The sequence below is a fragment of the Solanum dulcamara genome, chromosome 5 (genome assembly GCF_947179165.1).
Source record: "Solanum dulcamara chromosome 5, daSolDulc1.2, whole genome shotgun sequence".
NCBI lineage: Eukaryota > Viridiplantae > Streptophyta > Magnoliopsida > Solanales > Solanaceae > Solanum > Solanum dulcamara.
Window position 1 is genome coordinate 5,753,028 of NC_077241.1, and position 17,008 is coordinate 5,770,035.

At 33.4% G+C, this 17,008-nt stretch overlaps 2 protein-coding genes across 5 annotated transcripts; both read left to right on the plus strand.

Moving 5' to 3' along the window:
* Nucleotides 1-3,025: 3,025 nt before the first annotated feature.
* Nucleotides 3,026-4,450, plus strand: LOC129890366 (probable sarcosine oxidase). The gene has a single exon (XM_055965927.1). The coding sequence runs from the start codon at nucleotides 3,118-3,120 to the stop codon at nucleotides 4,342-4,344; it is 1,227 nt and encodes a 408-aa protein (XP_055821902.1). The 5' UTR covers nucleotides 3,026-3,117; the 3' UTR covers nucleotides 4,345-4,450.
* A 6,425-nt stretch (nucleotides 4,451-10,875) lies between these two features.
* Nucleotides 10,876-17,008, plus strand: LOC129888896 (serine/arginine-rich splicing factor RSZ22A). Of its 4 annotated transcripts, none has more exons than XR_008766751.1 (7): nucleotides 11,703-11,807; nucleotides 13,153-13,255; nucleotides 13,961-14,049; nucleotides 14,269-14,491; nucleotides 14,570-14,680; nucleotides 15,055-15,942; nucleotides 16,576-17,008. XR_008766751.1 is itself a non-coding variant. In XM_055963958.1 (6 exons), exons 1-6 carry the CDS (start codon nucleotides 10,912-10,914, stop codon nucleotides 15,089-15,091), a joined length of 594 nt encoding a protein of 197 aa, XP_055819933.1. In that variant the 5' UTR covers nucleotides 10,876-10,911; the 3' UTR covers nucleotides 15,092-17,008. The 4 variants fall into 4 exon arrangements, 2 of the variants coding, with proteins under 2 accessions (XP_055819933.1, XP_055819931.1); XR_008766752.1 differs by having other exon boundaries at nucleotides 15,055-15,930; XM_055963958.1 differs by lacking the exon at nucleotides 11,703-11,807 and adding an exon at nucleotides 10,876-10,942 and having other exon boundaries at nucleotides 15,055-17,008.

Here is a 17,008-nt window from a genome sequence, read left to right on the forward strand (position 1 = left end):
CATCTTATCTCTATCAAATACAAAAATAATAAAAACAGAGAAAACATGATACATCATCAAACTTTCAAAAATATCTAGCTTGCATCCTTTTTTTTTTTTGCTAATTATTTCCCTACTTCAATAATTTTCTGAAAACAGGTTTAATTGATGCTCTTCTAACCTTAATTAGTAGGTAGGCAATCCTCAATCAAATTTTGGTGATTCATGTGACAGGAAATTCATTGTTTTACATATTGTCCTGTCAAAGAGGAAAAAGACACATTTTTCATCATTTTGGTGGAATCTTTTCCTTAAAAAAAGATTTCAGGTGCTGTAGCATTAACAAAAATGGTGGATTTTATTTTTCTTTTGTCGTTTTGGATAACAGAGAAATCATTGCCACGCATTCTTGACTCATAATTGATATATCATTTTTTTAAAAAAATAATTTTAAGGAATGATTATCTGACGAAGGTTTTTTCTTCTTGAGATTTATAATGAGAAAATGTGCACTCCATTACCTAAAATTGATTATTTTTTCCATATCTTATATTTGTGAGGACGACGTTACATGAATCATGTTTTATTCTAGTCAAGAGTTTATCGAAATAATTTCTCCATCTTTCATAAAAATTAAAGTAAAAGTATACATCATTTTTTTTATATTTTACTTGCACATAGAATTTTACTGAATATATTATTGTTATTATTGTATGGTAGATATATAAATCACTCCTATGTAACAAAATAATTGTTGAGCATTAATTTTTGTCAAACGTCAAGTTTATGCTGGCTAAAGATATTGCTCATTTAGCTATTGTACTTTTTTTTTCATTATTGATAATATTTTTGGGATCAATTTTGAAATTATGTTGTACATAATATTAAAGATCTTTTAAATGCACAAATTCATCCGGGTAGATGATTGGAGCATCGTTAATTAGAAGCGTTTGGTATTGTTAAAGATATGACTTTAAATAGGAAGAAGTGGAGGTCGCGAATTAGGTGAAAGGTTAGTACGTAGGGGTAGAGTGTTGTCTTTTCTTGTGAATGTTTAGTGCCTATCGTAGGACTAATTGTACTCTTGTTGTTTATTGTATTTTAATTATCACACTATTTTGTCATGTTGGTATTGTTTCTCTCTTGTAGATTTTACACTGCTTTTCTTATTAACCGTTATCACTAGAGCCAAGGATTTTTCGAAAACAACCTCTCCACCTTTAGTGCTAAAGTTAGAATCAATTCTTTTTTAATATTCGATGTTATTCATCTCTTTTTAAGATATAAATATAATAGTAACGTCGTCCAAAATATCGTATTAGTGGTCATCCTTAAGTTGACTTAATTTCTTAGTGCAATAGAACTTGGGAAATATGTTTTCAGATATTTTATACATTATAAAATAAATTGACTTAACAAATTAATAGGAAGGAAAGATGGTAAGAGAAAGAGACAGAATTGAGTGCAGAAAACAAATGAGTGTCTTTTATTACGGTGCCTTTTTAAAAAAATTTAAATAAAAAATAGTTAATAACAACTATTTATTATGTGTTCAAATACCTTTAGTTACATCACATCCTTACCTTTTCACCATTCTTGGTGAATGGTATCTTTCAGTAAGTAAGTCTCTTCACGTATATGCATTAGTCTTGATAAGTTGTAAAACCTCAAGCATATTCCAATTGAGAATGGTATCTACAATTAAATGAGATGATATATTTTATATAACTAACTTAACTACTTAATAGATGCTGAAAAGTATGCACAATTCTTTTTTAAAAAAAATTAAACCAAAACTATCTAATAAGAACGTTTTATTTTGGGTTCAAAAATGTGTGTTAAAAAAGTGATATGAAGGATAAAAAAATAAATAAGTCATGCTCTATGGACGTGGAATGAAAGAAAGTGTAATGTACACGCTGTCATGTAGATTTTTTTTATTCGTGTGATATATTTTTAATAATGAAACTTTTTTCTTTTCATTTTTCAATTTATTATTGTTATTTTTTGGATAATTTTCAAGCTAAATTTGTAAAAGAAAACATGTATTGTAAAAAATACCACCTAGCATTTTTGATTAAACTATGTAGGTAAACGATTAGTGCAAGGGAAGGAGAGCCTTAAATCAATATTTACTATCATTGTACTAAAATTAACTTTGTGTGATTAATTTATGAGTTAAATTCTAGGATAATATCTCCAATATTAATAAATATGTTTTGAATTTAATTTTTATACATATTAATGTATTTTTTAACACATACAAAATTTAGCCAAAAATATTGATGCTTCGCCGAATTCACATGTCAAAGCTTATCTCTGCCTCTACCTATATATATCACAAGTTTAAATCGTGGAATTAATCAATTAGACTTTTCTTTTTTCCACCATTGTTGATGTTCGTTTTGAGGCCCAACTAATCCAAATTCACACATGAAAATCTCACTTCGGAGATAAAACACTTCCAGCCAAAATGATTTTATACCCAAAATTTAATTCAACACCTCTTATTAAAATGAAAAAAATACTTATCAATTCATCATAAACTTTTACATCTTTTTTAACATATTACACGATGTTTTGATGATTTTTAGGTATTGTTTCATAATGTAATCATATTGTACTGTACTGTATCGTATTGTATTATTTTAATAAATATAATGTTTGAGTAGATTGTATTGTTCTCAGTAGTTATATAATGTCACATATCAATAATTTGAATGATAAATCAACAAAAAGATTAGGGGTACGAGGTAGAGATACTATGAAAAGATAGAATAAAGAATAAAATAAGATTATTAAATAATAAGTAAAGACAAAATGAGAAAAAAATATTAAGGTAACGATGCGATTACACCAAATCTGTCCTTACGCAAAATATAATTTTTCGTCGGTACATAATGATGAATTTAAATATACGATACAACAAAATTTAAGTAATAATCAAAATAAAAATCATATTTAAACTAACGATACAATACATCACGATGGTAACAACCATCCAAACAAGGTGTTAGGGTAAGTAGTCTTGGTATAAAGTATTAGACATAGCCATTTTCACAACTCAAAAAACTCCTCTCCCCTATTCCTTCTCCAACACAAAAAACAGAGTATAAAAACACAGACAAACACAAAAAAATGGAGAATCCAATCGAAATTTTCGATGTAATAGTAATTGGTGCAGGTATAATGGGTAGCTGCACAGCTTATCAAACATCAAAACGTAACCAAAAAACACTCCTTTTAGAGCAATTCGATTTCTTGCACCATCGTGGTTCTTCCCATGGCGAATCAAGAACCATACGTGCCACTTACCCCGAAGATTACTACCCGAAAATGGTCTTAAAATCTGAGACCCTTTGGTTAGAAGCTGAAGAACAAATCGGTTACAAAGTTTACTTCAAGACTCCACAATTCGATTTAGGCCCTTCTGATCACAAACCTCTTCGAGCTGTCATTTCAAGCTGCGAGAAAAACTTGATCCCTGTTCGAATTATTGACCGTAACAGCGTGTTTCAAGAATTCAATGGATTGATTCAATTGCCTGAGAATTGGGTTGGTCTTGTTACTGAATATGGTGGTGTTATCAAGCCAACAAAAGCTGTTTCCATGTTTCAAACACTTGCTATCAAAAATGGAGCCTTCTTGAAAGATAACATGGAAGTTGTTGAAATCAAGAAAGATAGTATAAATGGGGGTGTTTTGGTTAGTGTTAAAAATGGAAATAAATTTTGGGGTAAAAAATGTGTGGTGACAGTTGGGCCATGGATGAAAAAGTTAGTTAAAAGTGTGACAGGGATTGTACTACCAATTCAACCATTGGAGACAACTGTGATTTATTGGAAGATAAAAGAAGGGTATGAAGCAAAATTCACTATTGGAAATGGTTTTCCAACTTTCGCGAGCTACGGTGAGCCGTACATATACGGCACACCGTCTCTCGAGTATCCGGGATTGATTAAAATTTCGGTACACGGTGGGCGTCCCTGTGAGCCGGTTGATCGGACGTGGGCGCCCACGCAAAGTTTGGATCCACTCAAAGAGTGGATCCGGGAGAAATTCGGAGACGTGATCGACTCCGAGAAGCCTGTCCTGACGCAGTCGTGTATGTACTCCGTGACACCGGATGAGGATTTTGTGATTGATTTTCTTGGTGGGGAGTTTGGGAAGGATGTTGTGATTGCTGGTGGATTTTCTGGGCATGGGTTCAAAATGGGACCAATTGTGGGGAAAATATTAGGTGATCTTGTTATGGATGGAGAAACAAAAGATGTGGACTTGATGCATTTTAGAATTGAGAGATTTGAGAAAAATCCTAAAGGAAATTTGAAGAACTTTAATGATCAAGTGAGTTCAGCACATTAAGTGAAACATTATCATAGTTTAAATTTCTTTGTTAGTTCTATTGGTATTATGTAATTGTACCTATGTTGTATCTTATCAAGTGATGTTATTATGTCTTAATCTTTTATGTTGGATTGTTTCCCTTTCTAGAGCTCTCACTTTGTTCTTGGTGACTCGAATTCACAACGTTAGAATTAAAAATAAGAAAGTTTACCATTTGAGTAACCTTTTCTTGTCGAGGTTTGATTTATATTACAAATTATTTTTTTTAAGAAGAATTAACCTAAATAGTTGTTTATCCATCAGTACTTAAGCTAAAAATAGCCGATAAATATATAAATACATATATTATAGTGTATAATTTATGTATACAATTACAAAAAATAAACGGTGAATCCGATCGCCTATTTGTTGAAAAAAATAATTCTCTGTTGCTTCTGTTTAGCATTTGATGGAACGGCTGGTGTATAGTTTATTTTTCTTTCAAGTGCTCCTCCATTTTCCTATTATGGTCAATTTGGTTTGCAGTTGCACCAAAATGATTGGCTAATGTGATTGATCTGTTATTTTTTGGTTTGATTAATCTGCTATAATTCTAGTGATGTGGACTGAATTGAAGTAGATTATACCTTCTTTTTTTTTTTTTAATGAAGGTAAAATGAGGTAAAACGATAATACTTATTTTGGGACAAAGAAAATAGTAGTAAACAAAAGTTATATGTTTTTCTCTTACCAAAACATAAAAGTTATATGCATTTGGTCCTTGTAACAAATTATTCTTCTAGTTAACAATTTTCACAAAAAAAATCCTAATTCACCAAAGAAATTTGAACAGGGACGGTAAATGGATATTATCTCTGGGACTCAATATCTTCAACAACAATAATATACTCAGTGTAATCCCATTAGGTGGGTCTGAAGAAGATAGGATATACGCAGACCTTACCATTATCTTGGGGAGGCAAATAGATTGTTTCCGAAAGACCCTCGGCTAAAGTGCATCAAACCCGCGCAAATGAAGAAGAAAACAATGAAAAACATAGTCGATAATAAGGAGAGCAGTGTAAAGTCTACCAGAAGGAAACAATAATAACAGTGAAATAATCTAAACACAATACACAATATACAACAAGAACTACAAAGGTATGATTAGTACTAAGATAGACACTAACGAGCCTAAACTTATGCACTCTAAGACAAAACTCCACTCTTACTAGCCTTCTATCCTAATACACAGTCTTTACTCCTTCTTATTTAGAGTCATGTCTTCGGTAATATAAAGTTATACCATGTCTTTTTTAATTATCTCTCTCCAATACTTTTTCGACCTACCTCTACTCTTCCGAATACCCCTAAAACCAACTTGTCGCATCTCCTTACTGGCATATCAACACACCTCCTTTGCCGTCTCTTTCAAGAATTCATCAGAATGCAACCACACCTCTTTAAAGAATGTCATATATATTTTGTACAACATCGATTCCTCCATTAAGTTTCTGTCATGTTACAATAATTTATATATATATATATATATATATATATATATATATATATATATATATATATATTGGAGATGGAAATAATTTTTTTCTTGATTATTTTTTTACAAATTAATTTTTAAAAAAGTATATTTCATTAAAGGACAAATTAGTTAAATCATATTTTCTTATATAATGTAATAATTAAGTTAAAAGATCATTCAAATTATAGAGGTAAGCATAACCACAAAGAAGGTAAGTTAAACGAGATCAAATTTGAAGGGAGAATTATGTAATTATTCCTTTAGGGGTTGTTGGATTTGAATACAAGTTATGATGAGATTAATTATGATGAGATAAGTTATGTTGGGATTAGTTATGATGAGATAAGTTATGTTGGGATTAGTTATGATGAGATAAGTTATGTTGGATTAGTTATGATGGATAAGTTATGTTGGAATTATGTGGAGTTATGCTTCCCACCAAACGACCCCTTAGGTTTTTTTGTTGCTATAATGACTTTTTAGATAGGGAAAATGCTCAAATATGCCATCGAACTTCGAGAAAGACTCATTTATGTCATCCGTTAAAAGTTTGGCTCATCTATGTTATTGTCATTTGAGAAGAGACTCATCTATGCCATTATTTTATAACTTCGATTTTACAAAATCACCTAAACAACTTTTAACATTTTTCTATTGGAGTTTTGAATCAAATGTATTTCTTTTGCTTCTTCTTCTTCTTCAAGAACCTATGAAGAACACCAAAAATCCAAATTTCCAACTTCTTCAAATTTTCATGAAATCATCTCAAATTTCAATAGTAACATCCCTCCGAGTTAGATATCAAAACTCAATATCTTTTAAACTCGAATTCAACCTAACCCAACAAGACACACTTAAAATTTCTTCAATTTTTAAAAATTTTAACCTCTTTTAGTGGTAGAATTTTCTCCACAACTCCAAATCACTTGAAATTTTGAACATAGACATAGTGAATTTTAAAATAGTGTTTTTTGGGTCTGCGTTCAAAATTTCAAGTAATTTGGAATTGTGGCAAAAATTCCACCATAAAGGAGGTTAAAGTTTTGAAACTTTGAATTTTTTTTAAGTGTGTCTTTTGGATTAGGTTGAATTCAAGCTTAAAAGATATTGAGTTTTGATATCTAGCTCGAAGGGATGCTACTATTGAAATTTGAGGTGATTTCGTGAAAAATTGAAGAAGTTGAAAATTTAGATTTTTGATGTTCTTCATGTGTTCTTGGAGAAGAAGAACCAAAAAGATACATTTGATTCAAAACTCCAATAGAAAAATGTTAAAAGTTGTTTAGGTGGCTTTGCAAAACCGGAGTTATAAAATAATGACATAAATGAGACTTTTCTCAAATGGTAATGGTATAGATGAGCCAAACTTTTAACAGATAACATAAATGAGCCTTTTCTCAAAGTTCGATTGCATATCTGAGCCTTTTTCCTTATAGATAATTATTAATATAAAACAAACATAAATGACTATTTAAGATACTTAGTCTCTTATTTTTTGCTGATTGTTTTTCAGATCTGATTTCAGGAGAATCAAAGAGTTCCATCTCAATTTTTTTAAAAAAAAATTATTGCTCGCGCGATGCACAAAGCCATCTCATATTAACAAACTCTGGGGAAGAGCAAATAAAGTGTTTGGATCACACATATTCAATAATTTTCCCCTCGAACTAAGCTCCACACACCCATTACGTAAGACTATTCATGGTCTAATATGGAGATTGGAGATTCATCACATGTCACTCATATCATTGGAAATGTTTATTACGACTAAAATCAACATGCTTCTTTTATGTATGCGTCTCCAGGTAAAAATAGTTATAACTTGAAAGTGAGTAAAGTGGAGCCCTACACACCATTATTTCACCATTTTTATTCTCGTTTCGCTTGATCCATTAGTTTTGGTATCAATTGTTGGGCTATGTCAAATAAAGATATTTTTAACTCAGTATGATGTTATCTACTTTTAATCAAAATCTAGCAAGAGTTTTTTTTTACGGAAAAGGATCAAATATACAGTTGTAGTATTGAAAATAGTTTAAATACGTTATACTTTCAGGCTAAATATATCCACCTCCCCCTGTTATACTTTCAGTTCAAATATACCACTCTCATTATACTTTGGTACAAATTCGCCCTTAATTTTAACCGAAGAACACTTGAAAATTTCAAAATTAAATAATACATTCTCAATTTTAAATATCTGATTTTTTAGGAATAAATAAATTTTTCAAGTATTAATTTGAGTTTTTTCTTCTTAGAAATGACATACAGAATGCTTTGCATAATATTAAGTACTAATATATGAAATTTCTAAATACTAATTTGAGTCATTTTTTCTTACGAAATGATAAGACAGTAAATACTGTAAAAATTTTAAAAATTTACTCACATCTCTTATTAATGTAGCTATATTAATTAGATATAAAATATAGATGCAGAATTTCTTTAACCAAGAAATACACTGCTAGCGTGTCAAAATTTATCAAGCGTTATTCAAAATATTGATTAAACAACATATGTAAATTATAATATAATCATCCTACTAATCAAACAATCATGATAATTGAAAATGTAAATTATAATATAATCATCCTACTGAAGTAACACATCTCACCTTTTTTATTTTTAAAATATAAATAACTTTTGAGAAAAAAACAAATGAAGATTTAGGGTTATATTTAAAATTGGGAATGAGTTATTTAATTTTGAGTTTTTCAAATGTTCTTCCATTAAAATTAAGGGCGAATTCGTACCAAAGTATAATGAGTGGGATATATTTGAACCGAAAATATAACATGAACGATATATTTAGCCCGAAAGTATAACAAAGAATATATTTAAATTATTTCCAATAGTACATGGATATATTTGATCCATTTTCCTTTTTTTCAAAATGCCTCTTACTATTAGGAGTATTTTTACACTTTATAGATAACTTTTTTACAACCCCTAATCAATCTAGTTGGCTGTATGCTCCCAATTTGGCTCAATCAGACAACTAGGGGTGGGCATAAAATACCGAAAACCGAATTACCGAACCGAACCGGCTAATTCGGTATTTCGGTATTCGGTAATTCGGGAATTCGGTTCGGTATTCGATACCAAAAATCATATTTTCGGTATTCGGATTCGGTATTCGGTATTTATTTTTATACCGTTCGGTATTCGGGAAATACCGAATACCGAATTTAAATGAGAATTAGCAGCCCATTATATTGATATATTCTGTTGGGCTAAAGTCTAAAAGAGTATAGAAAAGGGCAAAAGGCCCATTATCAATAAATGTTTAGGTCCAAAGACCAAACCCAAATGAAATCCTAACTCCTAAGTAACCCTAAGTCCCTAACTCCCTAAGTGAACACCCACTTTAGTCTTCACAATTCACAAATACAAACTAGGAACTTCCGACCACTCCTCAGCTGCATCGCAGACGGCGGCGTTGGCTCCAACAGGACCTTTCCTTACCACCGGTGTAGATGAAAGAATCAGGAGCTTGAGGGACATCCATCTTGGCCCTTAAATTCTCACAAGGGCCATGGATTCACATCCTCCTTGAAGACTTCTTCAGCTCCAGAATGAACATCAAAATACGACGAAAGATTGAGCCCTACGGAACTAATACTACTGCCTCAATCCATGGATCTGAAACAACATCCCCCAACAAAGTTAGATCAGGTGGATATTTCCCTACAAGTGTCTCTCCCTTAGGACTTAAGAATGTGTAGACGACAGTCATCCTGTTTATTATTGTGTATCTATGGTCTCTAGGTGTCTGAAGTATCAGTTTTGAACATCTTAATGCTGGGATTTATCATATATGGATTCCAATTCAGCAAGAATTTGGACTAGAACTGGTCCAAAAATTATTGGTGCAGTAGTGGGCTTTGTTCATGCTTCTCTGTCTCCTAGTCACCCACATGGGTGCTGCTGATCGAATCTTAGTTACAAGAAAACTTATTTCTGATACTCATCAATTAAAAAAGCAAAATGACACTAAAATTACATTTGTTTAAACACTTTGTAATCCTTGAACATAAACTAAGATGGGGTGAGTTTTTTCCCAAACAAAGAATACGCAAAGAAGATGTGGCATAAATTTTGTAATTTGAAAGTTTTCAGTTCGTTTCTAAATTGTTCTCTATAGTCTCCGTGCAAGTGTAACTGAGCAATTCACTAGCTGGAGTTTGATCAACAAAGTTAGATCAGGTGGATATTTCCCTACAAATGTCTCTCCCTCAACAAAGTTAGATCAGGCCATGAATTCACATCCTCCTTGTAAAAATAATTGCTTGCATTTGTGTTGATCTTTTAAGATGCAGAAATTTGGGTATTACCGAATACCGTACCGAACCGAATTTTTATTTACCGATTACCGAATTACCGAATCGAAGTTTGAAAGTTCGGTATTTGGTATATACTTTGAATTACCGATTACCGAATTATCGAATCTAAATTTTGAAAATACCGAACCGAATACCGAACGCCCACCCCTACAGACAACACACCGAGTGTTGTGTTGTCAATTCTTCCCCCGTGATTCCTCCGTATAGTCAAAGATTCCTTGTGCACGCACGAGCTTGATGATTTCTAACAAGACCATCATTGTTACGTCAAAAACAGTCAGTAACGGAGTCAGAATTTTGATTAACGGATTTAAAATTTAAAGAAGTAAATATATGAATTTATCGAAGAGGGTTCGACATCTATTATATATATATAAAAAAAATTATTTTAATCATGTATAAATAGTATAATTTTCTGTTAAAGATATATAAATAACTCATTCCCAATTTTAACCATGTATAAAAAATTCTGAATACATCATTGAGTGTCATCATCACATTCGAGCCCAAATAATGTTGATTCGAGGTGAAGCTAAAGCTTGTTGAAAGTTAGGAATCAGATGCTAGCTAGAAAATTCTAGGTTGAAGTAGCCATCACACCTAAAAGACAATTAAACAAACAAGATAGAATCAAATTCAATCCCCTCTTCACTTATATATCTTTTCTCTTAAACCTTATATATATGCTTGGAAATTTTTGCTTGTTCATATTGGCAAAATATAATGGGTCTGTTCACTAGTTGCATGGGACAAGGTCAGTAATCTTCACTTCCTTTTTTTTTTGGTCCGTAGAATACACTAGATATTTCTCGTGTTCTATTTTATGTGAAAGTATTATTGTTTGAGGTGTTAAATAATTTTTTATTATAATTTTTTAAATATCTATTATAATTGTTTTAGAAAATTTGAAGAATTTGTACTTAATTATAATTAAATTAAGTATTAATTAGAAAACAGTAGAAAAAAGTTAATATAAATTTCTTTGACCATTTCTTTAGTTGGTTCATCTCGTTAGTATACATATATATTATATATAACTAATTGACAACTTCTGTATATTTGATTAGCGACTATAACTATTTTTGCAGATCGCCAAATGTGTAACTTTCCCAAAGTGTTATATTAGTACATGCTAAAAGAGCCAAAAGTTTAAATTCATGCTAACTTGTATATAATTATCCTATTGATACATTGGATTTGTATAGGTTTTGAAAAATTCCTAAATATATAAATCTAAAATTTGTATATACTTATTTTTTTTTGTATATTGGAAAGCGAATTATACCAACAGAAATATCCATAACAAAAAAAATTATAGTTATGAAGCGTAATTAAACAAAGTGTACCTAAGGAGCATAGGCAGTACAAAAAGTGTCTATTCCTCAATTTTTCTCCAGCCCGCTGTTCCTGTTCTAAGAAAAGCCTTATAACTAATGGGCCTAGGCCCAAAATTTGGATCAACTCTATTGGGCCTAACCCAATGAGTGCAGCTTTCAAGCCCATTTCAAATCCAATTATTGATATCTCTAACACTTCCCTCTTCGCTGTCCTCTCTTTCTCTCAGCAATCGTGGTGGCCTAGGGTTTTTTTCTCTCTCGCGTTCTTCACTAGGGTTTCAGGTTTCTCCTTGCTTCAGTCTTCACTCATATAGATCTGTTAATGTTATCTTGATAGGTTGAATTTTGCGGTTCCGCCAATCCTAATTTTGTTAAAAATTTCATATAATTGATGAAATAGTATTCGTTTTATTGAAATCGAACATCTTACGGGAAATCTTAGTAGCTCAGTTGGTTGGCTAATTGAATTTTCACCTTGTAGTTTGATTCCCCCACAGTGTAATCTCCTTTTCCATGTGAAAAACAATATTTTGTCTTAAGGTAGTAGTTTATGGTTTGTGTTTGTATATAGTGTTTTTTCGAACTCTTCAATTAATGCCTTTCTTGTTATTATTTTGAATTCTTTTATTATTGTATTTCCTTTTCATACTTATATGCTTTACTTGAGCTGAGTGTCTATCTGAAACAGGCTTTCTACCTTAACAAGGTAGTGGCTACGCTGTGTATGCACCACCCTTTAAAGCAGTTTTAATAGTATTCCAAAGTGCATAGTATTTTTAACAGAGAATAATTGATGATGGAGTTTAATTCTTAAATCACTAGCAGTAAAACTTTTTTTTACCCCTCGGGGTGGCCCAGTGGTTTGAGCTTGGGACTCCCATGTTGGAGGTCTCAAGTTCGAAACCCCTTGCTAGCGAAAGCAAGGGGTATGCCTTCTGGGTCTAGCTCGTTGCACCGGGCTTGCCTAGTTCGGGTTACCTCTCTTGTGTGGTTTGCGAGCTATTGTATAGGAGCGGGGGTTTTACCTTGTGCGCCCCAAAGGTAGTGGCTGCGGGTTTTCCTTGTCATCAAAACATCTTTTGTTTTTTACACTTTCATACAACTTTATCTTACTATGATTGTCGTGCTCGAATTGGACCTGGCCGTGCCCTTTAGTGAAAGTCGGGCTCAATGAGGAATGTGCATAGCGGGAGCTTTAGTGTACGGGACTACCTTGCCCTACCCTCTTTCATACAATTGTATCTTACTATGACGGTCGTGCTCGTATTGGACCTGGCCGAGCCCTTTTGGGTCGTTGGGCTCATGCGACGCCAGTGTCAATGAAGAATGTGCATAGCGGAAGCTTTAGTGCATGGGACTGCCCTGCCCTTTTTCCTACAACTGTATCTTACCGTTTTTAGTGAAATAGGAGAAACAGATTGTTGCAGATATCGCAATCATCAGTGTATACACCTTAAATCTTTAATAATTCAAGCCTACTATACAGTGCTACCAAGAAAACAGAGTTGAAAATTCAGATGATTTTGGCAAATTCCTGACACAGTACCATTCAATTTCTTATACATGCCTTGTGAATATGTAAGTTTTTTTTAATATATGTCTGACTGAAATGAATATTCTTTTATAGGTTATTATTCCGAGATGTCAAGAGTGTATGTTGGAAATCTTGATCCTAGGGTCACTGAAAGAGAACTAGAAGATGAATTCCGTGTGTTTGGAGTTATAAGAAGGTAAAGCAAATTCTACACTAAATTTGCATTTGTAATCTGTATGCATTGACGACCTCTTATATATAGGATGTGCAGTTTTATTTTGTAATTGGCTGTTGAGTTCTTATAGAGTAGAGCAAGTAAATATTTAGTTTACAACTAACCTGTTGTCATCCGTTCTTCATTGCTTGCATTCCTTCTCAGTTCGTGAATGAACCATGCACTAACAATCTGAGATGGAGGAGCATTTAAGTCTTATTTTGTATCAGATAGAAGATAATGCCATCCTAACTTGCTGTGTACACCTGTTTCTCTAAAGCAGTATTTAGATGTAATGATCGTAAGCTGTACTTTGAGCACATTATTTTCTTATATTCATGACTGACTTTTGCCGGAAGTTTCTAGCAAAATGGATCTGGTATAAGATATCCGTGCTTTTGTTGCTCTTTGATCTGTTGAAACTCTGCCTTTATATTTTGTTTTGAATTCTTAAAAAAATCTACACTGATTATTGAATGTCAAATAAAGTGACATGTTGAGGTTTAAATCAAAGGGATGGGATATAAATTCAGCTACTAAGAAGTAAGAACATTGGTAGCACTTCAGTAAAACTAGGGGCTATTTCATTTATGGAATTTGACTCCTTGTTTTTCCATCTTTCTTTTCTATAATGTCTTCTGATTGGCACATAGAACTCTTGATGAAAAAAAATCAAAATGCTTGCAGTGTTTGGGTTGCAAGACGCCCACCTGGTTATGCTTTTATTGATTTTGATGACCGAAGAGATGCACAAGACGCAATCAGGGATCTGGATGGTATGGTCCCTTACTCATGCATATGGTTGAACCTTCTGAAGGGGTTCTTATCTTATTTTATGGCCATGCAATATCTAGCCTTTTCTGGCGTTTAATCTTTTTCAAAATATTTTGCAGCTTGATAATAAATTTTATTTTCTTGCTCTATACATTAGCGTCTGTAAAGTCTGGAAAATATGTCAAATACTGAAGCTGTTCTCTTCCTGATACAATAAACAGGTAAGAATGGATGGAGAGTTGAGCTCTCACATAATTCTAGAGGAGAAAGGGGTGGGGGCCGTGGCGGAGGTCGTGGTCGCTCAGGCTCTGATTTGAAGTGCTACGAGTGTGGCGAGTCTGGTCATTTTGCTCGTGAATGCAGAGTGCGGGGAGGTCCAGGTCCTGGAAAACGTAGAAGTCGTAGCCCTCCTAGATATCGGAGGAGCCCAAGTTATGGTCGCAGGTCAGAAGAGAATTTTTCAAATATACAGTAAGACATGACATTCGCACGTACTCCCTCGTAATGCCCTTTTTGTAACAGGAGTTATAGTCCTCGTGGACGTTCCCCCAGACGCCGAAGCGTATCACCTCGTGGCCGTAGCTATAGCCGATCTCCATACCGTGGAAGAGATGAAGTTCCTTATTCCAATGGGTGAGTTTCCCAACTCTGGGACCATTTATTGTGTGATCTTTGTTGATTGGGCATTCTTTTTTTTTAGTGTTTATACCTGATTAAAGTTGGCCGTTTCTAGAGAATGTGCATATATACACATACACACACATTATGATTTGTCTCTTGGATCTTTATCTGAATTATTTTGTATCTGTTTGGTGCTTCATGCATTGGTTCATGTAGCTTGTGTATTGGCCGTGTTGCTACCTACCTACTTGTTATGGGTTTTCGATTTTGGGACATTGTCTGGTCTCATGCTATACAAATATGTTTGTTTATTTGTTCTTTCATATTGATAATGAATCTTATCAATGTTCTTGTTTCCGTCGTCTTTCTTCTGCTTTGTAATGCAGAAATGGCCTCAGGGACCGAATCAGAAGCAGGAGCTGATCGGAAAAGATGATTACTTTGTCTCATTCAGGAGTTTTTGGATGTGTGTGTTACTATGCTTGACTTAATCGCAGCTGTGTAAGTGAGGCCATGCCCTCAACTTCAACGGCTTTAATTTTCGTGTGATATTATAAGTGTGTTTTTTAATTTCTTCACTTTTTCCCCTTTTAAGAACCATTATCTTAGCGACTTAGACCTTTTGTACTTTATGGCATCTATTATCTTTAGAAAAGAAATATCCTAAAGAGTGCTGCTAAAAATTTACTTTTGTTTTCTTGTGTCGAGGTGTCTTCACGGTACTGCTTCGTTGGTTTTCTGCTCCCACACTCTGTGGTTTCGTTCTTCACTGCCCTGCTGTGGGATCTTCAATTTCAAAGATTGTGGATCCCAGCTAGCTACATCACTAGATGCTTCTGTTTGATTGAATCTCTGCGGCTATGACACGCCTCACCTCAAAGTGTAGTGGTATATAAAAAGTAGATATTAAGGATGATGAATGGCATCACAGTCATATGGCAGGTACCTAATCTGTTACAGAGAGGTTGAGGAACTTACACTCTCGTTTAACAATTGATCACCAGCTAGCTACATCCCTAGATGCTTCTGTTTGATTGAATCTCTGCAGCTATGACACGCCTCACCTCAAAGTGTAGTGGTATATAAAAAGTAGATATTAAGGATGATGAACGGCATCGCAGTCATATGGCAGGTACCTAATCTGTTACAGAGAGGTTGAGGAACTCACGTTCTCGTTTAACAATTGATCACCACATCAGCAAGGTCATTGGGCCAGTATCTGAAAGCTTACTCATGGAAGTTCATGGCATCAAGTGTTGCATGTAACATCCTAGGTCCTGTGATTTCCTTTGCTTTTATTCTCTGCTTCTAGCCTCTTTTCTTTGTGTTCCCTTTTAAAATCAATTATCTGCTTCTCTTTTTATGCCGTTTTAAACTTTTTTTTTTCGGTGCCTTTTCCTTTCATCCTATTCTTAATCAAAATCTTATTTTTTTCCATCATCACCTCCCCGTCATTGGTGGAGAAGTTAAAAAAATTTCATCAAAATATTGCCACACGGGTGACTAATAAATTTTCAGATTTAAACTTCTCTGTACTTCTCCATACAAATTTAGATGTTTTCCTTTTTATAAAGTGACCTCGCAGCCTATTAAATTTCCGAATTTTGAAAGATTTGAATCGAGACTCAAGTGATGCCAAGTAAAGACCTGTGTTACACTTTGCTTCCTTTTTTGAACTACTTTCATTTTATCTTTAACTTTGTAATGTATTGCGAAATCTGTTTCTCTATTTTGCTTTCAGTAGGAGACAAAAATGGTTTATGATTTTCCTGCTGTGAGACTTGTAGTTTTCAATTAAGTGTTCTCATTGCTTTAATATTCTAGAAAAAGGGTGAATTTCTTGGGAGAGTGTACATCAATCTTCATTTGAATCACCTATATTAGATTGGTTCATTGCATATTAGCAGGAACCAATGTACTTGTTGCTCTGCCTTTGATCAAAGAGTCTGCTCTTACCCCACGGGAACATCATTGAGCTGACCTGCTTCATGCCCGATTTTGTTCTTCCACAACACCTGCTGCTTGATTTTGCTAGCTTCAAGTCGTTAAAGTGCCTCTTTTTGACCTCCTTCGTCTTCTCAAATTGCCTGCTTGCTACAGCGTTGATTGCATACTAAGATCTATTTTGTAGTCAAATATCTTGAAACTTTCAAAGAATTTTACCTTCTAATTGTGTTTTACTACTTATGCCGATCATATCAGTCATAAGGTTTGTGTTTATATTTCACACCTATTTTCGATGGTCAGATTTTCTGTTTTGGAAAAGGGGGAGGGTTGCTTTCTATTTCCCATTGATTCCCCTTTTTATGCTTGAAATATAAGAATTAGGTTTCTCAACAA

Bases quoted from the DNA above. Each gene is read 5' to 3' on its own strand.
- LOC129888896 (XM_055963958.1), top strand. From the start codon at position 10,912: ATGGGTCTGTTCACTAGTTGCATGGGACAAG. The intron at 10,943-13,152 runs GTCAGTAATCTT...ATTCTTTTATAG, and splicing joins CACTAGTTGCATGGGACAAG to GTTATTATTCCGAGATGTCA. The intron at 14,492-14,569 runs GTCAGAAGAGAA...TTTTTGTAACAG, and splicing joins AGCCCAAGTTATGGTCGCAG to GAGTTATAGTCCTCGTGGAC.
- LOC129890366 (XM_055965927.1), top strand. From the start codon at position 3,118: ATGGAGAATCCAATCGAAATTTTCGATGTAATAGTAATTGGTGCAGGT.